General features: G+C 48.5%; 1 protein-coding gene across 3 annotated transcripts in view; it reads left to right on the top strand.

Annotated features, from left to right (window-relative positions):
* The first annotated feature begins 2,173 nt into the window (after window positions 1–2,173).
* Window positions 2,174–25,213, top strand: part of dnaja3a (DnaJ heat shock protein family (Hsp40) member A3a) — a 34,247-nt gene continuing 11,207 nt past the window's right edge. For 2 of the 3 annotated variants that reach the window (XM_068056677.1, XM_068056679.1), the window contains exons 1-10: window positions 2,174–2,456; window positions 2,874–3,004; window positions 8,858–8,938; window positions 9,454–9,651; window positions 12,270–12,422; window positions 13,853–14,000; window positions 14,758–14,822; window positions 15,360–15,488; window positions 16,641–16,756; window positions 17,642–17,739. In XM_068056677.1, coding sequence (XP_067912778.1) covers window positions 2,189–2,456; window positions 2,874–3,004; window positions 8,858–8,938; window positions 9,454–9,651; window positions 12,270–12,422; window positions 13,853–14,000; window positions 14,758–14,822; window positions 15,360–15,488; window positions 16,641–16,756; window positions 17,642–17,739 — 1,387 coding nt within the window. In that variant the 5' untranslated portion in view covers window positions 2,174–2,188. The remainder of the gene's footprint in view (window positions 2,457–2,873; window positions 3,005–8,857; window positions 8,939–9,453; window positions 9,652–12,269; window positions 12,423–13,852; window positions 14,001–14,757; window positions 14,823–15,359; window positions 15,489–16,640; window positions 16,757–17,641; window positions 17,740–25,213) is intronic. The other variant, XM_068056678.1, reaches the window with a different exon arrangement.

A 25,213-nucleotide genomic window follows, 5' to 3' on the forward strand; every position in this document is an offset into this window, starting at 1 on the left:
TTTCCACATTCTTGGAAGGGGCGGGGGGGGGGGGGCTTGCCTGACACAAGTTACATTTGTGGCACTAAAGTGCCAGGCATGACCATCTCCACAAGAGAGAATCCAACTATCTCCCCTTGAAATTGAATGGCATTACCATCACTGAATCCCCCGTCCACATCCTGAGCGTTACCATTGACCAGAAACATAACTGGATGAGCACATAAATACTGTAGCTACAAGAGCAGGTCAGAGGCTGGGAATTCTGTGGACAGTAACTCACCTCCTGACTCCCCAAAGCCTGTCCGCCATCTACAAGGCACAAGTCAGGCATGTGATGGAATACTCTCCATATGCCTGGATGGGTGCAGCTCCAACAACACTCAGGAAGCTCAACACCACCACCTGCAAGTTCCCCTCCAAGTCACACACCATCCTGACTTGGAACTATATCGCCGTTCCTTCACAGTCGCTGGACCAAAATCCTGGAACTCCCTCCTTAACAGCACTGTGGGTGTACCTGCACCAGATGGACTATAATTTTTCTTATTCATTCACAGGATGTGGATGTCACTGGCTCGGACAGCATTTATTGCCCATCTCTAATTTCCCTCCAAGGTGGTGGTACAATCATAGAAAGTTTATGGCACTGAAAGAGGCCACTTGGCCCTTGTGACTGCGCCGGTTGAAAAATGAGCCATCCAGTCTAATCTTACCTTCCAGCATTTGATCTGTAGCCCTGCAGGTTATGGCACTTGAGGTGCATATCTAGATACCTTTTAAATGAGTTTAGGGTTTCTGTCACAACTACCATTACAGGCAGAGAGTTCCAGACCCCCAGCTCTGGGTGAAAAAGTTTTTCCTCATCTCCCCTCTAATCTTTCCACCAATCACTTTAAATCTATGCCCCCCAGTCACTGACCTCTCTGCTAAGTGAAATAGGCTCCTCACAATTTTGTGCATTTCAATCAAATCTCCCCTCAGCATTCTCTGTTCCAAGGAGAACAACCCCAGTCTATCCAACCTTTCCTCATAGCTGCATTTTCCAGTCCTGGCAACATCCTTGTAAATCTCCTCTGTACCCTCGCTAATGCAATTACATCCTTTCTGTAAGGTGACCAGAACTGCACACAGTACTGAAGTTGTGGCCTAACCAATGAGTTATACTGTTCCAACATAACCTCCCTGCTCTTGTATTCTATACCTCGGCTAATAAAGGAAATTATTCCATATGTCTTCTTAACCACCTTATCGACCTGTTCTGCTACCTTCAGGGATCTGTGGATACTTACTCCAAGGTCCCTTACTTCCTCTACACTTCTCAGTATTCTCCCATTAATTGTGTATTCCTTTTCCATGTTTGACCTTCCCAAATGCATCACCTCACACTTCTCCGGGTTGAATTCCATTTATCACTTTTCTGCCCAACTGACCAGTCCATCAACATCTTCCTGGTGAGCTGCGCCTTCATCCGCTGGATTCGGGAGCTAGGTGGGGGGGGGGGGCTGGATTCGGGAGCTAGGTGGGGGGGGGGGGCTGGATTCGGGAGCTAGGTAGGGGGGGGGGCAGGATCCGGGAGCTAGGTAGGGGGGGGGGGCAGGATCCGGGAGCTAGGTGAGGGGGCAGGGTTCTGGAGCTGGGGGCGGTAGGGTTCTGGAGCTGGGTTGGGGGGGAGGGGTTCTGGAGCTGGGTGGGGGGGCAGATTTCTGGAGCTGGGTGGGGGGGGGCAGGGTTCTGGAGCTGGGTGGGAGGGGGGCAGGGTTATGGGGCTGGGTGTGGGGGGGGGGCAGGGTTATGGGGCTGGGTGTGGGTGGGCCCAGGGCTCTGGAGCAAGGTGGGGGGGGGCAGGGTTCTGGAGCTGGGTGTGGGGGGGGGGCAGGGTTCTGGAGCTGGGTGTGGGGTGGGGGAGGGGTTGCCCTGGCTCAGCGCTTTGGAGCTGGGTGGAGGGGTGCCCGGAGTTCTGGATCTGGGTTGAGGAGGGGCCCAGGCTCGGGGCACTGGAGGTCAATTGAGGGGGGCCTGGGGCTCTGGAGGTGAGTGGAGGGGGGCCCGGGACTCTGGAGGGGAGTCTGGGCCCGGGGCTTTGGAAGTGAGTTCAGGGGGGTCTGGGTCTGGGCCCAGGACCTGGAGGTGAGTTGAGGGGGGGTCTGAACCCGGGGCTCTGGAGCTGGGTGGAGTCCATAGGCCTGTTGCGCAGGCGCAGCGTGTGATGACGGAGCCGGCTTTGCGCCGGCGCAGTGACGGTGGGGAGCCTTTGGACTGCGCAGGCGCTAACATGGCGGCTGCTTGCTGTTCACGCTTGTTGTCGGTGACCTGGAGGCCGGCGGCTGGAGCCTGGTCCGGGCGACTTGATGCCGGGGCACTACGGATATTCGGCACCCGCAGCCTATGTACCGCGTTGGGGAAGGGCCCTGGACTACTGTCGGCCGGTGGTCTGGGCCTCAGATTCGGCCTGGAGCTGAGGTTGCGGCTGCCCGGTAAGGGGAGCGGGCCGGGGCCGGGAACTTTAGCATCGCCTTCCCCCACCCCCTGACAGTAGGATAGCAACTTCAGAGTCTCCAATCTAGACAGGGTCAGTGTTACCCACCCCGAAACACCTCCAGGCTGGGCCGAGTCAGTGCCCCCCCCCCCCCCCCCCCCCCCGACCCACTGACCTCTTGGGGTGGGGAACTGGCCGTTTGATAAGGAAAGGATTGGACTTGGTTGTGAGAAACCCGATGAATATCGCTGGTACTCCAGACGAATGGCCATTCGAATGATGTAACTGCTGCCAGTTTTCAGAGGAGGGGAGAGGGTCGCTCCTTCATGTGGGGGGAGTAAATGGCTTGTTACAATTTCTCTGCAGGTGATTGTGGGTGCTTTTCCTAATTGTTCATTTTCTCCACCACCTCAAGGCTCTGCACCACATCCTCTGAGCATTGCTGGATTTCACACGTCTTCTACTTTAGCCAAGGCTGATTATTACGAGGTGTTAGGGATCCCACGCAACTCAACACAGAGAGAGATAAAGAAGGCCTACTACCAGGTATGACAAGAATAGGTCATTTTATCCAGGTAGCCAGTGGGAATGCTGAGTGTACACCCTTTTTAGTTGCACCAAACCAGCAGTCAGAATAATCCATTGAACATCCACATTCTGGCCATCAAACGGTATCAACTCAAGCTGTGTGGCTGGAATCTTAGTTCCATTTAATTTATCTTGATCCCTTCCTCCTCCTCTGCTCCTGTTGTGGAGGAGTTGATTTCGCCAGTCTACAGTTTGACGATCAGGAATTCTAAGTAGCCACTTTTGATTTATGACCCCCCCCCCCCCCCCCCAGCCCGCGCAAATACCCCCGCATTGAAGGAGAGGAGAGCGGCTGAATCCACTTGTAATGCTCCAGCCACTGCTTCAGCTCTATCACCCAGCTCTGCTGATTATTGAGCCCACGTTCCTGGGATTTACTGCCTGCCGTTTTGTAATGGTGACACAGGTATGTCCACAGTGATCTGAAACTTGCCCTGGAATACTGCATGTCAAAATAGCTAGATAAATGGCCCAGAAACTTTGTGCTACTGTGAAATTTGAATCCCGTTTCAGAAAAGAAGCTGCTTTTAAAATAATAAGTATACACTGTTCACACTGTGGTGTTTCCTGGAAAATTGAAACAAAAAAAAAATCAAAAATGATTAAGATTAGATTAGATTAGAGATACAGCACTGAAACAGGCCCTTCGGCCCACCGAGTCTGTGCCGACCATCAACCACCCATTTATACTTTCTTTTGGGCCTCCTTATCTCGAGAGACAATGGATACGCGCCTGGAGGTGGTCAGTGGTTTGTGAAGCAGCGCCTGGAGTGGCTATAAAGGCCAATTCTGGAGTGACAGGCTCTTCCACAGGTGCTGCAGAGAAATTTGTTTGTTGGGGCTGTTGCACAGTTGGCTCTCCCCTTGCGCCTCTGTCTTTTTTCCTGCCAACTACTAAGTCTCTTCGACTCGCCACAATTTAGCCCTGTCTTTATGGCTGCCCGCCAGCTCTGGCGAATGCTGGCAACTGACTCCCACGACTTGTGATCAATGTCACACGATTTCATGTCGCGTTTGCAGACGTCTTTATAACGGAGACATGGACGGCCGGTGGGTCTGATACCAGTGGCGAGCTCGCTGTACAATGTGTCTTTGGGGATCCTGCCATCTTCCATGCGGCTCACATGGCCAAGCCATCTCAAGCGCCGCTGACTCAGTAGTGTGTATAAGCTGGGGATGTTGGCCGCTTCAAGGACTTCTGTGTTGGAGATATAGTCCTGCCACCTGATGCCAAGTATTCTCCGAAGGCAGCGAAGATGGAATGAATTGAGACGTCGCTCTTGGCTGGCATACGTTGTCCAGGCCTCGCTGCCGTAGAGCAAGGTACTGAGGACACAGGCCTGATACACTCGGACTTTTGTGTTCCGTGTCAGTGCGCCATTTTCCCACACTCTCTTGGCCAGTCTGAACATAGCAGTGGAAGCCTTACCCATGCGCTTGTTGATTTCTGCATCTAGAGACAGGTTACTGGTGATAGTTGAGCCTAGGTAGGTGAACTCTTGAACCACTTCCAGAGCGTGGTCGCCAATATTGATGGATGGAGCATTTCTGACATCCTGCCCCATGATGTTCGTTTTCTTGAGGCTGATGGTTAGGCCAAATTCATTGCAGGCAGACGCAAACCTGTCGATGAGACTCTGCAGGCATTCTTCAGTGTGAGATGTTAAAGCAGCATCGTCAGCAAAGAGGAGTTCTCTGATGAGGACTTTCCGTACTTTGGACTTCGCTCTTAGACGGGCAAGGTTGAACAACCTGCCCCCTGATCTTGTGTGGAGGAAAATTCCTTCTTCAGAGGATTTGAACGCATGTGAAAGCAGCAGGGAGAAGAAAATCCCAAAAAGTGTGGGTGCGAGAACACAGCCCTGTTTCACACCACTCAGGATAGGAAAGGGCTCTGATGAGGAGCCACCATGTTGAATTGTGCCTTTCATATTGTCATGGAATGAGGTGATGATACTTAGTAGCTTTGGTGGACATCCGATCTTTTCTAGTAGTCTGAAGAGACCACGTCTGCTGACGAGGTCAAAGGCTTTGGTGAGATCAATGAAAGCAATGTAGAGGGGCATCTGTTGTTCACGGCATTTCTCCTGTATCTGACGAAGGGAGAACAGCATGTCAATAGTCGATCTCTCTGCACGAAAGCCACACTGTGCCTCAGGGTAGACGCGCTCGGCCAGCTTCTGGAGCCTGTTCAGAGCGACTCGAGCAAAGACTTTCCCCACTATGCTGAGCAGGGAGATTCCACGGTAGTTGTTGCAGTCACCGCGGTCACCTTTGTTTTTATAGAGGGTGATGATGTTGGCATCGCGCATGTCCTGGGGTACTGCTCCCTCGTCCCAGCACAGGCATAGCAGTTCATGTAGTGCTGAGAGTATAGCAGGCTTGGCACTCTTGATTATTTCAGGGGTAATGCTGTCCTTCCCAGGGGCTTTTCCGCTGGCTAGGGAATCAATGGCAACACTGAGTTCCGATTTGGTTGGCTGTATGTCCAGCTCATCCATGACTGGTAGAGGCTGGGCTGCATTGAGGGCAGTCTCAGTGACAGCATTCTCCCTGGAGTACAGTTCTAGGTAGTGCTCAACCCAGCGGTCCATCTGTTTGCGTTGGTCAGTGATTATGTCCCCCGATTTAGATTTGAGGGGGGTGATCTTCTTGATGGTTGGCCCAAGAGCTCTCTTCATGCCATCATACATTCCTCTGATGTTTCCGGTGTCTGAGGCCAGCTGAATATGACTGCATAGGTGTTGCCAGTAGTCGTTTGCGCAACGCCTAGCTGTTCTTTGTGCAGTACTTCTGGCTGCTTTAAGTGCTGCGGATGTTAAATCGCTGGGGGCTTTCTTGTAGTTCAAAAGTGCAATGCGCTTAGCGGCTATGACAGGTTCCAGCTCTTCATTATGAGATTGAAACCAGTCTGCATTTCTCTTCGCACTTTTGCCGTAGGTGGTCAAAGCTGACTCATAGATGGCGTCTCTGATGTGGGCCCACTTGGTCTCAGCATCCCCTGTGGGAGTGTTTTGAAGGGCTGTTACAAGTGAATTTAGAAATTTTTGTAACAGCTGTGGGTGAGAAATTCTGCTCGTGTTGATGCGCGGGTGGCCCTTCTGCTTGGAATGATGCAACTTCTTTGGTCTGAGTCTAACCTTGCTGCACACCAGGGAGTGGTCGGTGTCGCAGTCCGCACTGTGGAAGCTGCGTGTGATTTGAACACTGTTTAAGGCGGCTCGCCTTGTGACAATGAGGTCTAGCTGGTGCCAACGACGTGATCTTGGGTGCCTCCATGAAACCTGGTGACAGGGTTTAGTGTGAAAGAACGAGTTGGTGATGCAGAGGTTATGATAGGTACACAACTCAAGCAGTCTCTGCCCGTTCTCATTCATCCTTCCAACGCCATAGCGCCCAAGGCAGGAGGGCCATGAGTCATGGTCGGCCCCAACCCTGGCATTAAAGTCCCCCAGCAGGAATAGGTGTTCGGTGTTGGGGATGCTGCTAATGATGTTATGGAGTTGTTCATAGAACTGGTCTTTAGCTTCAGGTGCGGAACAGAGTGTTGGAGCATAGATGCTGAGTAGGTGTACTGGACCAGAGGTGGTGAGCAGTCGGATGGACAGTATGCGTTCCGAGCCATTTGAGGGAGGCTCTATCATGCTGAGCAAGGAGTTTCTGATGGCGAAGCCCACTCCATGCTGTCTTGGTTCTTCAGGATCCCTGCCCTGCCAGAAGAAGGTGTAGTCTTGCTCTGCTAGAGAGCCACTCGCGGGGAGGCGAGTCTCCTGAAGTGCTGCAATGTCCACATTGAGTCTACTGAGCTCGTTGTTAATGATGGCGGTCTTCCGAGAATCGTTGATTTGTGTAAGGTCTTCCGACAGGCCAGGACACATAGTTCTGACGTTCCAGCTTGCAAAGCGAAGGGCTGGTACCTTCTTTCCTTTTTTCATGTTGTTTGGTGCGGTGTATCAGTCCACCTTTCGGGCAATGACCCTGAGCTCCAAGCACCCATTGAAGCAGGCAGACTGTGGCGGGACAGAACCTTATTGACCGGGGGCTGCCCGGTTTGAGGCGGGCGGTAGCTGTCCAGTGAGGTGCAATGACCTCTCCCACCGACAAAGGCAACCCGTGGCGCCCAGTTTCTACGCCAATATATCTGGACTTATAACCCGTAACTGCTGCCTTCCGTGTTGTTTCAGTCGCTGTGAGGCAACTATGGAGTGACCTCTCCATGGCGCATGCCTGGGCAAATTTATGGAGGTTGAGAGTTGCCCAGTCGTCAAAACCCCCCTCTCGGCCTTTCTGGTGGGGTCCAAAGGAGTGCAGGACACGACGTTTGGCACCAGTATGACTGCAGGAACTGCCGGAAACATGCCAAAGGTGACACATGACCGCCTACGGGGTTCCGCTCCGGATTTTCTGTTAGGGTTTACTCCCTTAGCCTTGGTCTCTCCCGAGACGCCCACAAGGCAGTGGGGTTGTTGGGGCCCCTACACAGGTGTAGGATGGTGCCGGTTGGAGGAGGGGATGCAAGGGGGAGGGGTAGAGGGAGGGGGTGGGGGGGGGGGTGCAGGGGAAGGGGGTGCGGGGTGAAGATGGTGCGAGGGGGGGGCGGGCTGGGACGGGGTTGTGAGGGGGTGAGCTGAGAGGGTGGAGCAGGGAAGGGGACGGGGGTGGGGGGGGTGGAAGGGGGGTAAAGGGGGGGGGGAGGGGGGTGGAATCTGGTGCAGGTAATAAGCCATTTCCTCAGTGCCCACCATCGACGTCCGGAAAGCTCATCCACGTCCTTCGGGAGGTGAAGCATCATTTGGCAGACTTAGAGGTGATTACATTTGTTAAGGGTTTTTTTTGCAGTGGTTTAAATAAAGGCATGCAGCATTGCCGACAGTGCGCTGCAGATGCTCTCCGAGCCATCTCCCGCGGGCGCTTTGAAGTTGCGGCCGGGGGGGGGGGGGGGGGGGTGCCGTTCGTGGATGTTTTGGGTGTTCGGGGCACCTTTTCCCAGGACTTCTCTCGGGTCCCGCAGCTCCTTCTTCACCTCAATGGACTTACCGCATGCCGTGGCTGCAGACACTCTGGACTGTGAAGACAGCAGGATCGGAGATTAAAGTATCGGCAGCTGTTCTCGTCAGTTTCATCCGGATCAATTTCATTGAGAAAACAAAGAGCAGGTGTGGCTGGGGGAGGGCAGTGGGCCCAGGTAACATACACTAAACTAACTGTTAACTTTTAGATAGGGCTAAAATGAACTGATTTAAAGAGCCAGGGGAATTTAAACAGTTTAAGAGGGCAGATTGGGGGAGAAAACGTTAGGGATGGGAGCAGATGGCCATGGATAGAGTTGAACAGCAAGGGAGCTTCCTAGGGAGCTTCCAGCCCAGGAGCCATCTTGAAAGCATCTTTATAATTATTATAATTATTATTATAACCATTTATACTAATCCTACACTAATCCCATATTCCTACCAAACATCCCCACCTGTTCCTATATTTCCCTACCACCTACCTATACTAGTGACAATTTATAATGGCCAATTTACCTATCAACCTGCAAGTCTTTTGGCTTGTGGGAGGAAACCGGAGCACCCGGAGAAAACCCACGCAGACACAGGGAGAACTTGCAAACTCCACACAGGCAGTACCCAGATTCGAACCCGGGTCCCTGGAGCTGTGAGGCTGCAGTTTGATTAAATTGGGGAAATTGCTGAAATCAAACAGATTTGAGTCACTGGCGAACTTGCCAGTGTGAAGCCTGAGGGTTGGGAGACTGGGCTCGATGTAACTGCCTGTAACATTTAATCAAACCTTGTGTTGTTACGTATACAGCTTGCAAAGAAATACCACCCAGACACAAACAAAGACCCAAAAGCAAAGGAGAAATTTTCCCAGGTGGCAGAAGCTTATGAGGTAATGGACCTAGCCTAATGAAGGCATCTGAAAGTATTGGCACTAATAAAACAATTTCTCTGGGAAGGAGGGTAATGTTTCTGGGTGGCTGTGATCATGTTGGGTGGAAAGCAAATTTCAACAGTCACAGCATCTCCACTCTGGAGGTGTGGGGGAAGAGAGGGGTCAAGAACTGTGTGTGCCTGTGAGCTGGTTTTTTTTTTGGGGGGGGGGGCACTTGTGAGAGAAGGGGCCAGTCTTCTGTTTCTGCACTGATAAAGGTATGATGGTTTGAACTGTCTCCTGTGTTGTAAGCTGCAATGTCTGTTTCCACCCTCCTGTTTGAAGGGGAACGGCACAGTGGGAATATTAAAGCTGAGGTAGGAAGTGCAAAAATTATTTGTAATAGGCGATCACTGTGTTTGGTCTGCAGTGGCAGTATAGGGTTCCTGAGGGTCTCTGTCCTAGAGCTTACTTGTTAACTTACAGTGGTAATAGGCTTTGTGGCTCTGGTTAATGCTCGTTATGGGTTGCAGGTGCTGAGTGACGAAGTGCAGAGGAAACAGTATGACATCTACGGGGCAGCAGGGTTTGATGCAGGAGGGTCAAGGAGCCAGCAATACTGGCAGTCGGGCCCTTCAGTGGATCCAGAGGAGCTCTTCAGACGCATCTTTGGGGAGTTTACCGGGTCTGGATTCAGAGATTTTAACACCATCTTTGATCAACACCAGGAAGTGAGTGAGCTAACCATTCAGTTATCCAAGGAACTTTATAGAGTTATACAGCACAGAAACAGGCCCTTCGGCCCATTGGGTCCGTGCCGGCCATCAAGCACCTAACTATTCTAATCCCATTTTCCAGCACTTGGCCCGTAGTCTTATGTGCTATGGCCTTTCAAGTGCTCATCTAGATACTTAAATGTTGAGGGTTCCTGCCTCTACCATCCCTTCAGGTAGTGTTCCAGATGCCAACCACCCTCGGTGAAAAAACCTTTCCTCAAATCCCCTCTAAACCTCCTGCCCCTTACCTTAAATCTATGCCCCCAGTTATTGACACCTCCGCTAAGGGAAAATGTTTCTTCCTATCTATGCCCATCATAATTTTGTATACCTCAATCAAGTCTCCCCTCAGCTTTCTCTGCTCTAAGGAAAACAACCCTAGCCTATCCAATCTCTCTTCATAGGTGAAATGCTCCAGCCCAGGCAACATCCTGGTGAATCTCCTCTGCACCTTCTCCAGTGCAATCAGATCCTTACTATAGTGTGGTGCCCCGAACTGTACACAGTACTCCAGCTGTGGCCAAACTAGCATTTTATACAACTCCATCATAACCTCCCTGCTCTTATGTTCTTTGATTCTGTTACTCTCAGGGAAGGACAATTCCTTGCTCTCTTCACCATTCACCCCCAACATTCCTCCCCAAGAGACTGGTTGCACTGAAACTTTTTCCCCAGTTGCATGAATGTGTAGAACCTCCCAGGTTAAATCCAGAGTCAGGAGCTGATCTTGCACAGCTCACTGAACTTCACAGATCCTGAAGCAGTCTGTGCAGAAATGCAGCAAGACCTGGACAATATCTAGGCTTGGGCTGATAAGTATTAAGTAACATTCACGCTAGACAAGTGCCAGGCAATGACCATCTCCAACAAGAGAGAATCTAACCATCTCTCCTTGCCATTCAATGGCATGATCATCGCTGAAACCCCCACTATCAACATCCTGGGGGTTACCATTGACCAGAAACTGAACTGGAGTAGCCATGTAAATACTGTGGCTACAAGAGCAGGTCAGAGGCTAGGAATCCTGCAGAAAATAACTCACCTCCTGACTCCCCAAAGCCTGTCCGCCATCTACAAGGCACAAGTCAGGAGTTTGATGGAATACTCTCCACTTGCCTGGATGGGTGCAGCTCCAACAAAACTCAAGAAGTTCGACACCATCTAGGACAAAGCAGTCTGCTTGATTGGCACCCCATCTACAAACATTCACTCCCTCCACCACTGACGCACAGTGGCAGCAGTATATGCCATCTACAAGATGCACTGCAGCAATGCACCAAGACACCTTAGACAGTCTTCCAAACCCCCAACTTCTACCACCTGGAAGGACAAGGGCAGCAAATGCATGGGAACACCACCACCTGCAAATTCCTTTCCAAGCCACACACCATCCTGACTTGGAATTATATCACCGTTCCTTCATTGTCACTGGGTCAAAATCCTGGAACTCTCTTCCTAACAGCACTGTGGGTGTACCTACCCCACATGGACTGCAGAGGTTCAAGAAGGCAACTCACCACCACCTTCTCATGGGAAATTAGGGATGGGCAATAAATGCTGGCCTGGCCAGCGACACCCACATCCTGTGAACGAATTTTTTAAAAAATGTGTCCCTATAGGAAGGAGTCGTAACAAAATATGAGAAATAGAAGTAGGAGTAGACCATACAGCCCCTTGAGCCTGCTCCACCATTCGATATGATCAGGGCTGATCTGCCTCAACACCTTTCTGCCTGCTTCCAATGTCCCTTAATTCCCTGAGAAACCAAAAATCTGTCCATCTCAGTCTTAAATACTTCAGAGCCACTTTGGGTCTTAATACTCGATTTGCATTCCACACTATGTGCCTTCAAGTTGCTGTGCAAGGTCATCAGATAATTTTTAACCCACTGGGCAGCAGTTCATCTGCTGATAGTCTGAATGCTCGTCTTCTGGTTACCTTTTTGGCACGTGGCAGTTCAGCAGCCAAGAGATGGCCACTAATGGCCAAACCATCCTGGGACAGTTCAAGACATTTTGCAAGACTGTAGATCTTTACCAAGCATGAACAGTCTTACCTCTGCAGGAGCTGATACTGGTTTGCAATACACTACTGGGTCCAAGATCTGAACAACTCCTGTTCCTTAAATATCCCTTAACAACATTACTGTTACTTTCCTTAATCCACCATGTTTGAAAGTAACTCACTTGTCATACATGTAATGAAATAAATCTCACAGGTCATGTTAGTAGTCTGGATCCTCCCTCGAACTTTTCAGGTTACCAGGCAAAATTGGGATATTAATAATGGGTTAAGCTTGGTTCAATATTCTGGCTCTTAAACCTCTTGGATATTGTGATTGGATTTAATGGAACAGCCATCAAAGCAATACCAAATAAAAAGAAACACTTTTATCATCGCCATGAAAGAGAAAATTTTGTTTCAAATAGGAGTTTATTGATTGAAAGAGATTTAGATGCTTTTAAGAGTCAAGCTCAGGAATCGTGTCTTTGCATTGGCTTTACGAGGTGATCTTGCTATGTATTGCTCGATAGATGATGCTGTGATGTGTAATATCTACCACTCCCCCGCAGTACATCATGGAGCTGACCTTCACACAGGCTGCAAAGGGTGTCAACAAGGAGATTACGGTGAATCTGGAGGACACATGCCAGCGATGTGATGGTAAGGGAAACGAGCCAGGAACTAAAGTTCAGCACTGCCATTACTGCAACGGAACTGGCATGGTGAGTATAGATATTTAGTCATAGAACCAAAGGATGATACAGCACAGGTGGAGGCCATTCAGCCCATAGTGCCTGTGCTGCCCCTTGGTCATTGAGATCTGGGACCGCTAACTGTTAAATTCTCCTAGATCTATCATCAGTTGCCCATGTTTGTTTGGATCAGTGTTTAACATTGTGCTTTGATAAGTTGTATGAGAGGAAATAATGTTTAGGGCTATGGGGAACGAGCAAGGGAATGGGACTAATTACATAGCTCTACCAAACAGCCGGCACAGGCACGATGGGCCGAATGCTTCTGTATCATTCTATGATTGCTGGTTTTCTCCCTCCCTCCCTCTCCTGAAGGCATTGTCTTTTCCTGGGTTCAGCTCTAGAGGCCAGCCAAAGGTGTTCAATGTTGTTTACAGTTCTATATGGTAGGGAATATGGGATTAATGTAGGATTAGTATAAATGGGTGGTTGTTGGTCGGCACAGACTTGGTGGGCCGAAGGGCCTGTTTCAGTGCTATGTATCGCTATGACTCTATGAATAGATGTAAAAGCAACAAGTCCAATATCCAGGCTACAGGGTACTGTAACGATGCAGTGGCATTTGCTTTCAGGCTAAAAGGGTGCTTTTATGTCTGCTTTAGGGGTACAGGGTACAAGACATTTCTCAATCTCCACCCACCCTCCCTTGGAACGTGTACAGGGAACAAGGTTTTTCCTGCTAGATAAATTGTAAAACCAAGATTCCCATCAGAATGATAGCAGGACCTGGAGAGTTGCATTATGCGGACAGGTTGCATAAATTTGTATTCCCTTGAATTTAGAGGATTAAGGAGTGAACTGATTGAGGTGTTTAAAACGTTAAGGGTTCGATAGGGTAGATACAGTGAACCTATTTCCTCTGGTGTTGGGAAGTCGGGAAGCACTTTTTCGCACACATTATAGTGGAAATCTGGAACTCGCTCCTCCCAAAAGGCTGTGGATGCTGGAGGTCAATTGGAGCTTTCAAGACCGAGATCGATAGATTTTGTTGGTGTTGGGTATGGTTATCGAGGGATTTGGAGCAGAGGCGGGTAAATGGAGTTAAGATATAGATCAGCTAATATCTAATGGAATGGCAGAGCCGACTAGAGGGGCTGAATGGCTTCCTCATGTTCCTATGTTCAATCTGCCCATCCCTGATGCTATTGGCCCTTGATTCCAAAGAAACTGGCAGGCAATTCAGTCAAAGTCAACCTAATCTCTCTCAACTCCAGCTCTCCCAGTTATCTTGTCACTTTCCTGGTTTTCCAGTTTAGTTTAGGATTTGGATAACTGCAGCAGTCTGGGGAACAGCTACTGCCTGTGGACCAGTTACTGAATAACCCCAAGAGGTTTGGGTTTTCATTCTAGCAGTGCTGCTGGGATCACTGGCACATTGCCCTGTGCTTCTCCTCTTGCAGGAAACCCTGAACACCGGTCCGTTCGTGATGCGCTCGACGTGTCGGCGATGTAGCGGGCGAGGATCCGTGATGACAACACCCTGTATTGTGTGCCGAGGGAGTGGGCAGAGCAAACAGAAGAGGACAGTGATGGTGCCGGTTCCAGCTGGTAAGGACTGGTTACCAAGCAGGTCATTGCTCTGGGGCAGATGAACAGGCAGTTTGGTAAAGGAGTGATGTACAAGGGGCTCTCTTATACTCGGAACAAGGGGTGCTGCATATCCAAGCAATTCCAGGCTACCAATAACGGCATGTCAGTGTGTCTGTGCTGCAGTGAAAGTTTGGAACCTATAAGACGTGAGGTATCCATTATTAATACGGTCTTGGCCCCTTCCCATCCATTCAATGATTTCTCATTGACTCCATTCAGCTCCTGAAGCCACTGGCCTAGTTGGATGAGAATCTTTTCTTAGCAGTTGCCTTCCTAAAGTTTTTTACTTGGTGAGGATATTGAAGGACATGGAGCAAAGGCGGTTAAATGCAGTTGAAGTTTCATTCAGCCATGATCTGATTGAATGGCGGAGCAGGCCCAAGGGGCTGAATAGCCTCCTCCTGTTCCTCGCTCGGGCTATTTGTTGGTGAAGGCATTACAGTTGAACCAGATTCTGCCCTCATTTGACATTAGTGGGCAGACACCATCCAAGAAGAGATGCTGGATAATTAGCTGATTCTAGTGGGCAGTAAAGTCACTCGTGCCTGCTGCCTCATGACAGAGCAGTAGTTGAAGCTGAGGCATCTTTGGTCTCTGGAGATCTATTGCAATGAGTAATCCATTTGTCTTCAGTTTTAGCTTTGAAAGAGTTTGGCCACTGGTTGTGATGGCAGTGTCTGTGCTTTACCTGGTGCATTGTGTGTACATGTTACAGGTGTGGAGGATGGACAGACGGTACGGATGCCAGTGGGACGCAAGGAGATTTTCATCACCTTCAGGGTAAGTCACATGAACCAAGCATGCTGAGGAGGAATGTTACCCTGTCTTTGGACTGATCAGACTATTAGAAAGTGTAATTAATAAACTGACTTGATAGCTTTGATTAGAGTTGTTTTTATTTTAAAAATCCTTAATGAAGGAGATTCAATCTTTGTTTCTGGCACAGTATTTTGAGGGTGGAGAGGAATTATTTCATTTCTGGCTCCAGCCAGTTTTCCTGATCTGGAGAGAGTGACTATGTTTAAATTTCTTTATTGGTGACATATATCCAGAAGTATGAGGTGTAAAGTGAGGAGTATGAGCACCTGATTATTTTGGGGGGTTGGTGGGCGGGAAGATGAGTTGGGGGAATGCAAAATGTTGTTAACAGTCCCATTAAACACATTGGGCCTGAAAGGTAATCAATGCTGCACAGGGTCTCTTACAGGATGGACAGGGTAGAGGTAGTCACAGTTTCAGTGGGGAGCTGTTGAGACAGGCAACTTGGATTATGGCTGTTTCAGTTTTGCTTGAATACATTTTTTAAAAATTGTTTAGGTCCAAAGGAGCTCGACCTTTCGACGGGAGGGAGCTGACATTCACTCTGACCTGTATATATCCATAGCACAGGCAGTTCTGGGAGGCACCGCCCGGGCTCCGGGACTGCACGAAACCATCAATATCACAGTGAGTGTCACTGGGCTACAACCGTCGCCAGTTCTGGGTAGACTTATTCTTGTGGTTTAATAACCTCCCGCCTTCAACTGCCCCTCCCAGTCAAACAGCCGTTTCCCATTTCCCATCTCCAATAAAACTGCTGAAAGAGAATGAAGCAAACGTTTTCTTTACCACCCTTGTGATTTTTTTTCTCCATGATGCTCATAGCAGTGCCCTGGACATTAATGTATAATTCCTGCAGATTCAGAGTGTTGACAACCCTATTGCAAGCACATGTTTGTCATTCGGACTAATTGGCACATCTTTCAAACCAGTCAGCAATGCAGCGGTCTCGGCGGTCTGGCCGGTCGGCGGTCTGCCGGTCGATGCTGTGACGTGGACTGTCCTAGCGAGGGCAGCACCTGCATGTTTGATTAAACAGGATCAAACAAGGCCTCTGTACTGGAATAAGAACAGAAAGTGCTGGAAGTGCTCAGCAGGTCTGGCAGCATCTGTGTAGAGAGAAGCAGAGTTAACGTTTCAGGTCAGTGACCCTTCATCATTCCTGTACTGGAACCTTTCACTGGGCCAGGCCTTAACTTTTACCCTTCAGATTGTCATTTCTTATGGTGACTGATTATTCTCATCGGTTCCCGTCGCCCAGTTGGATTGTGACTGTTTGCACTTGCATTTTACCTTCACACTGAGAATTTCTGATCTCAGTAGTGCAGCTTGTGAAAGTACATCCTCTGCTGCCTTGAGCCATTTCTGCTTTTTTTATTTGTTCACGGGATGTGGGCGTCGCTGGTTCAGCCAGCATTTATTGCCCATCCCTAATTGCCCTGAGTGGCCATTTCAGAGGGCATTTTAAGAGTCAACCACATTACTGTGGGTCTGGAGTCACATGTAGGCCAGACCAGGTAAGGACAGCAGATTATTTCCCTAAAGGTCATTAGTGAACCAGATGTGTTTTTACAACAATCGACAATGGCTTCATGGTCACACTAGACTAGCTTTTTAATTCCAGATTTACTAATTGAATTCAAATTTCACCATCTGCCGTAGTGGGATTCGAACCCATGTCCCCAGAGCATTAGCCTGGGCCTCTGGGCTACCAGTCTAGTGACATTACCACTGTGCCACCGCCTCCCCGGTTGTTTCACTCTCACTCTCTATCCGCAGATCCCAGCTGGGATTCAGGTTGATCACAGCATTCGACTTGCCGGTAAAGGTATCCCAAAAGTTAACAGTTATGGATATGGAGATCACTACATCCACATCAAGGTGAAGATCCCAAAGTGAGTAATACCTTCGTGCTGAGGATGCAACCAGAATCAACTGGGACTCTAATCCTATTTACCCTTCATCTCGTGATTAGAATATTTTACCACCTCCATCTGGGGAGGGGAGTAACTTTGACCTTCAGTACCACACAGTGGGTAACGTGAAGGAGTGGAACAAATCACCCGCTATCTCAGAACCTGCCTAGTTATCATCCCATTGTTAAAGACGGGCTCATGAATGGGTGGATGATCTGAGCACTCCAGGTCATGGGAAAAATTCCCCATCTCTCTCAATCTCATAATTCAAAATCTGACCCTTTGAAAATGTTAAGCACTTTGCTATGTTATTCGTATTGTTTAAATCAAGCTGTTGATTAATTAAAATTTTCCGGGGCAAGAAGTGACTGGATTATTGGGAGTATGCTGTACCAAGAATTCCTCTTGCCATCCCTTAGATCACTTTTTATAGTGATAGTTAAGCTGGCTCCATTTTTGTGCTCCTTTCTGTTTTGTAAGTCTTGGATGCAAAAGATTGGGGTTTAAGGCACAGGGACCTGCTTTTTATATACAATGTGGGAGGGGAAATGGTCACGGGGTGATGTCCAGGACCTGTCGGGATAAGACCTTTGTCCCTCTTTTTTTGGCCCCTTGGATGCAGTCTGGCAGTTTTTCGGTGACGCCACCCATATTAGGGATGTGATCGACCACTTTGTGCCATACGACAGTTGTATTTCAGGCCTGAATTGTTGCTGTAAATGATTCATTTGCTCGAGCAGGTTGCTGGTGATTATAGAGTTGTAAAGCAAAGGTCCCTTTTGGAGCCTTTTGCCTGAGAAAAGGTCTGTTCCTTACTGACTGTGAATGCTAATTGTTGCTCCCTCTGATTCTTTGCTTTGGCAGGAGGTTGTCAGCCAGACAGAGTTCCCTGATGCTGGCTTATGCAGAGGAGGAGAACAATGTGGAGGGCACAGTGAATGGAGTTGTTAATACAGCTACAGGTGAGAAATGGGTTAATGGGCTTCAACAACAGCTGTGGCCGATATTTTTACTGATCAAATGCCACAAACAGGCAAGGATGTCTAAGTGCATTAGAAACAATAGAAACCAGGGAAGGGGAGAGTGTTACTGGCATCAGGAGGAGCTGAGAGCAGGTGGTAGCAACAACTTCTCTATGACCGCTCGCTGAGTTAGTGGGATAGATATCCCATGGGGGTGGGGAGGAGGGGGGGAACTTACAATAAACTGATGGCCTGTACCAGTATGTGAAAGGAAACCTTGCATTTCTGTAGTTTTACAACCAACAAGGTACTTTTTGAAGTGTAGTCACTGTTGTAATGTAGGAAATGCAACAACCAATTTGCATACGGCAATCCGGGGATTGGTGATCAAGAATAGAGTTGACCTTGGAAGAATCATATGCGTGAACATCAAGAGCATCTTAAAGTGACAGTTCATCTCATTTCTTTCTCCTGGCTTTTACTGCTCACTCTGATCAGATTTGTCCTTTAATTGGTTTCCTGTTGTACTAGCCTTCAGATTAGAATTTGTTTAATCTTTTACAGTCTGCCATATGGGTAAGTTTGAAGCCTTGATGGGGATTTCACACTGACTACTCTGGGCCTTTCTGTGCAATGGGACCATGCCACACTCTTGGGATGGTGCCAGAGGAAGATACCGTGCTCCCCAACAGAGGAGGAGAGAATATAAGAAGCCGTGACTGCTCTATATATCCCTCACTAGAGTAACCTTGGCTGAAGCCTGATCGAGGGAACATGGAGACAGGAGAAAGCCATTCAGTCCCTGGAGCCTGTTCCGCCATTTAATTAGATCAACTCTGATCTGTATCTTGATTCTACCAACCTGGAGAGGTGCGGAATGAGAGTGGGGAAGGGAAATCAGACGATACACCCAAGCTCTTAGATCTGATGGATTTTACAGAAATGAACAGAGCAGGGTTGTAAACATGCCAGAATGAGCAAACTGCAACAAGCACTGCTTTACTCATCTCCCTGTGTACCCTCCCAACCTGCGTTAGAAATAGGAGCTGGAGTAGGCCATACGGCCCCTCGAGCTTGCTCTACATTCAGTAGGATCATGGCTGATCTTCGACCACAACTCCACTTTACCACCTAGTTCCCTTAGATTTCAAGAATCTCTCAATGTCAGCCTTGAATATACGTGCACACCCCTGTGGGATAGAGAATTGCAACGATTCATAATCCTCAGTGAAGAAATTTCTCCTGATCTCCATCCTAAATGGCTGACCTTTATCCTGAGACTATGCCTCCTAGTTCTAGACTCCAGCCAGGGCAAACAGATTCACAGCATCTACTCTCTCAAAATCTTTTATGTTTCAATGAAATCACCTCTCATTTTTCTAAACTCCATAGAATATAGGCCCATTCTACTCAGTCTGTGGACCATCAGCAGCAGCAGAATTGTAGTCGACCACAATCTGTAACCTCATGACCCAGCAAATCTCTTACTCTACCATTACCATCAAGCCAAGGGATCAACCCTGGTTCAATGAGGAGTGCAGGTGAGTATGCCAGGAGGAGCACCAGGCATACCTAAAAATGAGGTGTCAGCCTGGTGAAGCTACAACACACAACTACTTGCATGCCAAACAGCAGAAGCAACATGCAATAGACAGGATGTGATAAATGGACACTTGGATAATAATCTGATTGGGCATAGTCAACATGGATTTATGAATGGGAAACCATGTTTGATGAACCCGTTGGAGTTTTTTGAGGATGTTACTAACAGAATTGATGAAGGGGATTCGATGGACGTGGTATACTTGGATTTTCAGAAGGTCTTTGATAACGACCCCCACAGGAGGTTGGTTAGCAAGATTAAAGCACATGAGCTAGGGGGTAATATACCTGCATGGATTAAGGATTGGTTAACAGGCAGAAAACAGAGAGTAGGAATAAACAGGACATTCACGCGTTGGCAGACTGTGTCTGTTGGGGTACTGCCGGGATCAGTACTTGGGCCCCAACTGTTCACAATATATATCAATGATTTGGATGTGGGGAACAAATGTACTATTTCCAAGTTCGCGGATGACACAAAACTAGGTGGGAATGTCTGTTGAGAAAGGGGATTTGGACAGACTTAGTGACTGGGCAAGAATGTGGCAGATCGAATATAATGTGGAAAAATGTTAGGTTATCCACTTTGGTAGGAGTCATAGAGTTATACAGCACAGAAACAAGCCCTTCGGCCCATCATGTCTGCCGGCCATCCAGCACCCAATTATTCTATTATTTTCCAGCACTTGGCCCGTAGCCTTGTATGCTCTGTCGTTTCAAGTGCTCATCTAAATACTTCTTAAATGTTGTGAGGGTTCCTGCCTCCACCATCTCTTCAGGCAGTGTGTTCCAGATTCCAACCACCCTCTGGGTGAAAAATATTTTCCTCAAATCCTCCCTAAACTTCCTATCCCTTACCGTAAATCTATGCCCCCTGGTTCTTGACCCCTCCGCTAAGGGAAAAAGTTTCTTTCTATCTAACCTATCAATGCCCCTCATAATTTTGTACACCTCAATCATGTCCCCCCTCAGCCTTCTCTGCTCCAAGGAAAACAACCCTAGCCTTTTCAGTCTCTCTTCATAGCTGAAATGCTCCAGCCCAGGCAACATCCTGGTGAATCTCCTCTGCACTGTAGGGAGTGCAATCACATCCTTCCTATAGGTCCCTTACAGTCAGAAACAGGGGAATTTATTATGGGGAATAAAGAAATGGCTGACCAACTAAATGCATACTTTGGTTCTGACTTCACAAAGGAGGACACAAATATCATACCAAAAATGTTGGGGAACACAGGGCTTAGTGAGAGAGAGGAACTGAAAGAAATCAGTATTAGTCAAGGAATGGTCTTGAGGAAATTGATGGGATTGAAGGCCGATAAATCCCCAGGGCCTGATGGTATGCATCCCAGAGTACTTAAGGAAGTGGCCCTAGAAATAGTGGATGCATTGGTGGTCATCTTCCAAGATTCTGTAGACTCAGGAACAGTTCCTACAGATTGGAGGGTAGCTAATGTAACCCCACTATTTAAAAAAGAAGGTAGAGAGAAAGCAGGGAATTATCGACCAGTCAGCCTGACGTCGGTAGTGCGGAAAATTCAAGAGTCCATTATCAAAGATTTTATAGCAGAGCACTTAGAGAACAGTGGTAGAATCGGGCAGAGTCAGCATGGATTTATGAAAGGGAAATTATGCTTGACAAATCTATTAGAATTCTTCGAGGATGTAACTAGCAGAGTTGATGAGGGAGAGCCAGTGGATGTGGTTTATTTGGACTTTCAGAAGGCTTTCGACAATTAAAGCGCATGGGATTGGGGGTAGTGTATTGCGATGGATGCCGGACAGGAAACAAAGAGTAGGGATAAATGGGGCTTTTTCCGAGTGGCAGGCAGTGACAAAGAACGAACAAAGAACAGTACAGCACAGGAACAGGCCATTTGGCCCTCCAAGCCTGCGCCGATCTTGATGCCTGCCTAAACTAAAACCTTCTGCACTTCCGGGGACTGTATCCCTCTATTCCCATCCTATTCATGTATTTGTCAAGATGCCTCTTAAACGTCGCTATCGTACCTGCTTCCACCACCTCCCCCTAGTGGGGTACCGCGGGGATCGGTGCTAGGACCCCAGCTATTCACAATATATATTAATGATTTAGATGAGGGAACTAAATGTAATATTTCCAAATTTGCAGATGACACAAAACTGGGTGGGAGGGTGAGTTGTGAGGAGGATGCAGAGAGGCTTCAGGGTGATTTGGACAAGTTGAGTGAGTGGGCTAATGCATGGCAGATGCAGTATAATTTGGATAAATGTGAGGTTATCCACTTTGGTAGCAAAAATAGGAAGGCAGATTATTATCTGAATGGCTATAAACAGAGAGGGGAATATGCAGTGAGATCTGGGTGTTCTCATACACCAGTTGCTGAAGGTAAGCATGCAGGTGCAACAGGCGGTTAAAATGGCAAAAGGTATGTTGGCCTTCATAACGAGAGGATTCAAGTACAGAAGCAGAGATGTCTTGCTTGCAATTATACAGGGCTTTGGTGAGGCCACACCTGGAATATTGTGTGCAGTTTTGGTCTCCTTATCTGACGAAGGATGTTCTTGCTATAGAGGGAGTGCAGCGAAGGTTTACCAGACTGATTCCTGGGATGGCGGGACTGACATATGAGGAGAGATTGAGTTGGTTAGGATTATATTCGCTGGAGTTCAGAAGAGTGAGAGGGGATTTCATAGAAACCTATAAAATTCTAACAGGATTTGACAGGGTAGATGCAGGAAGGATGTTCCCGATGGTGGGGGAGTCCAGAACCAGGGGTCATAGACTAAGGATACGGAATAAACCATTCAGGACTGAAATGAGGAGAAATTTCTTCACCCAGAGAGTGGTGAGCCTGTGGAATTCCCTACCACAGAAAGCAGTTGAGGCCAAAACATTGAATGTTTTCAAAAAGGAGTTGGAGAGAGCTCTTGGGTCAACAGGGATCAAAGGGTATGGGGCGAAAGCCGGAACAGGCTACTGATTTGGATGATCAGCCATGATCATAATGAATGGCGGAGCAGGCTCGAAGGGCCAAATGGCGTACTCCTGTTCCTATTTTCTATGTTTCTATGTGTGGTGCCCAGAACCGTACACAGTACTCCAGCTGTGGCCTAACTAGCCTTTTATACTGCTCCATCATAACCTCCTTGCTCTTATATTCTATGCCTCGGCTAATAAAGGCAAGTATCCCATATGCCTTCCTAACCACCTTATCTACCTGTGCTGCTGCCTTCAGTGATCTATGGACAAGTACAGCAAGGTCCCTCTGACCTTCTCTACTTCCTAGGGTCCTACCATCCATTGTATATTCCCTTGCCTTGTTAGTCCTCCCAAAATGCATTACCTCACACTTCTCAGGATTAAATTCCATTTGCCACTGCTCTGCCCATCTTACCAGCCCATCAATATCTCCCTGTAATCTAAGGATTTTTTCCTCACTATTTACAACACCACCAATTTTTGTGTCATCTGCAAACTTACTGATCATACCTCCTTTATTCGCGTCTAAATCATTAATGTACACTACAAACAGCAAGGGTCCCAGCACCGACCCCTGCGGTACACCACTGGTCACAGGCTTCCAATCGCAAAAACAACCCTCAACCATTACCCTCTGCCTCCTGCCACGAAGCCAATTTTGGATCCAATTTGCAAAATTGCCCTCGATCCCATGGGCTCTTACCTTTTTTTTTTTAGAGATACAGCTCTGAAACAGGCCCTTCGGCCCACCGAGTCTGTGCCGACCATCAACCACCCATTTATACTAATCCTACACTAATTCCATATTCCTACCACATCCCCACCTGTCCCTATATTTCCCTACCACCTACCTATACTAGGAGCAATTGCTAATGGCCAATTTACCTATCAACCCGCAAGTCTTTGGCTTGTGGGAGGAAACCGGAGCACCCGGAGGAAACCCACGCAGACACAGGGAGAACTTGCAAACTCCACACAGGCAGTACCCAGAATTGAACCCGGGTCGCTGGAGCTGTGAGGCTGCGGTGCTAACCACTGCGCCACTGTGCCGCCCATAGAAGATGACCTTCTTCACCAATCTCCCATGCGGGACCTTAACAAAAGCCTTACTGAAATCTATGTATACTACATCTGCTTTACTTCCATCTACTGGAATTAAAAAAGCTAGTCTAATGATGGCCATGAAACAGGTGTCAATTGTTGTAAAAACCCATCTGGTTCACTAATGTCCTTTAGGGAAGGAAATCTGCTGTCCTTACCTGGTCTGGCCTACATGTGACTCCAGACCCACAGCAATGTGGTTAACTCTTACATGCCCTCTGAAATGACCTAGCAAGCCACTCAGTTGTACCTAACCGCTACGAAGTTAATAAAAAAAGGAATGAAACAGGACGGACCACCCGGCATCGACCTAGGCACCGGAAACGACAACGGCAAACCCAGCCCTGTCGACCCTGCAAAGTCCTCCTTACTAACATCTGGGAGCTTGTGCCAAAGTTGGGAGAGCTGTCCCACAGACTAGTCAAGCAACAGCCTGACATAGTCATACTCACGGAATCATACCTTACAGACAATGTCTCAGACACTGCCATCACTATCCCTGGGTATGTCCTGTCCCACCGGCAGGACAGACCCAGCAGAGGTGGCGCGGCACAGTGGTATACAATAGGAAGGGAGTTGACCTGGGAGTCCTCAACATCGACTCTGGACCCCATGAAGTCTCATGGCATCAGGTCAAACATGGGCAAGGTAACCTCCTACTGATTACCACCTACCGCCCTCCCTCAGCTGATGACTCAGTACTCCACCATGTTGAACACCACTTGGAGGAAGCACTGAGGGTGGCAAGGGCACAGAATGTACTCTGGGTGGGGGACTTCAATGTCCATCACCAAGAGTGGCTCAGTAGCATCTCGACTGACCGAGCTGGCCGAGTCCTAAAGGACATATCTGCTAGACTGGGTCTGCGGCAGGTGGTGGGGGAACCAACACGAGCGAAAAGCATACTTGACCTCGTCCTCACCAATCTGCCTGCTGCAGATGCTTCTTTCCATGACTGTATTGGTAGGAGTAACCACCGCACAGCCTTCACATTGAGGATACTGTCCATCGTGTTGTGTGGCACTATCACCGTGCTAAATGGGATAGATTTTGAACAGATCTAGCAATGCAAAACTGGGCATCCATGAGGCGCTGTGGGCCATCAGCAGCAGCAGAATTGTACTCAACCACAATCTGTAACCTCATGGCCCAGCATATCCCTCACTCTACCATTACCATCAAGCCAGAAGACCAACGCTGGTTCAATGCAGAATGCAGGAGGGCATGCCAGGAGCAGCACCAGGCATACCTAAAAATGAGGTGTCAACCTGGTGAAGCTACAACACAGGACTATCTGCGTGCCAAACTGCGTAAGCAGCATGCGATAGACAGAGCTAAGCGATCCCATAACCAACGGATCAGATCTAAGCTCTGCAGTCCTGCCACATCCAGCCATGAATGGTGATGGACAATTAAACAACTAACTGGAGGAAGTGGCTCCACAAATATCCCCATCCTCAATGATGGGGGAGCCCAGCACATCAGTGTGAAAGATAAGGCTGAAGCATTTGCAACAATCTTCAGCCAGAAGTGCCGAGTTGATGATCCATTTCGGCCTCCTCCTGAAGTCTCCAGCATCACATGCCAGACTTCAGCCAATTCGATTCACTCCGCGTGATATCAAGAAATGACTGAAGGCACTGGACACAGCAAAAGCTATGGGCCCTGACAATATTCCGGCAATAGTACTGAAGACCTGTGCTCCAGAACTTGCTGCGCCCCTAGCCAAGCTGTTCCAGTACAGCTACAACACTGGCATCTACCCTGCAATGTGGAAAATTGCCCAGGTATGTCCTGTACACAAAAAGCAGG

This window comes from Heterodontus francisci, chromosome 24 (genome assembly GCF_036365525.1).
Source record: "Heterodontus francisci isolate sHetFra1 chromosome 24, sHetFra1.hap1, whole genome shotgun sequence".
Lineage (NCBI taxonomy): Eukaryota > Metazoa > Chordata > Chondrichthyes > Heterodontiformes > Heterodontidae > Heterodontus > Heterodontus francisci.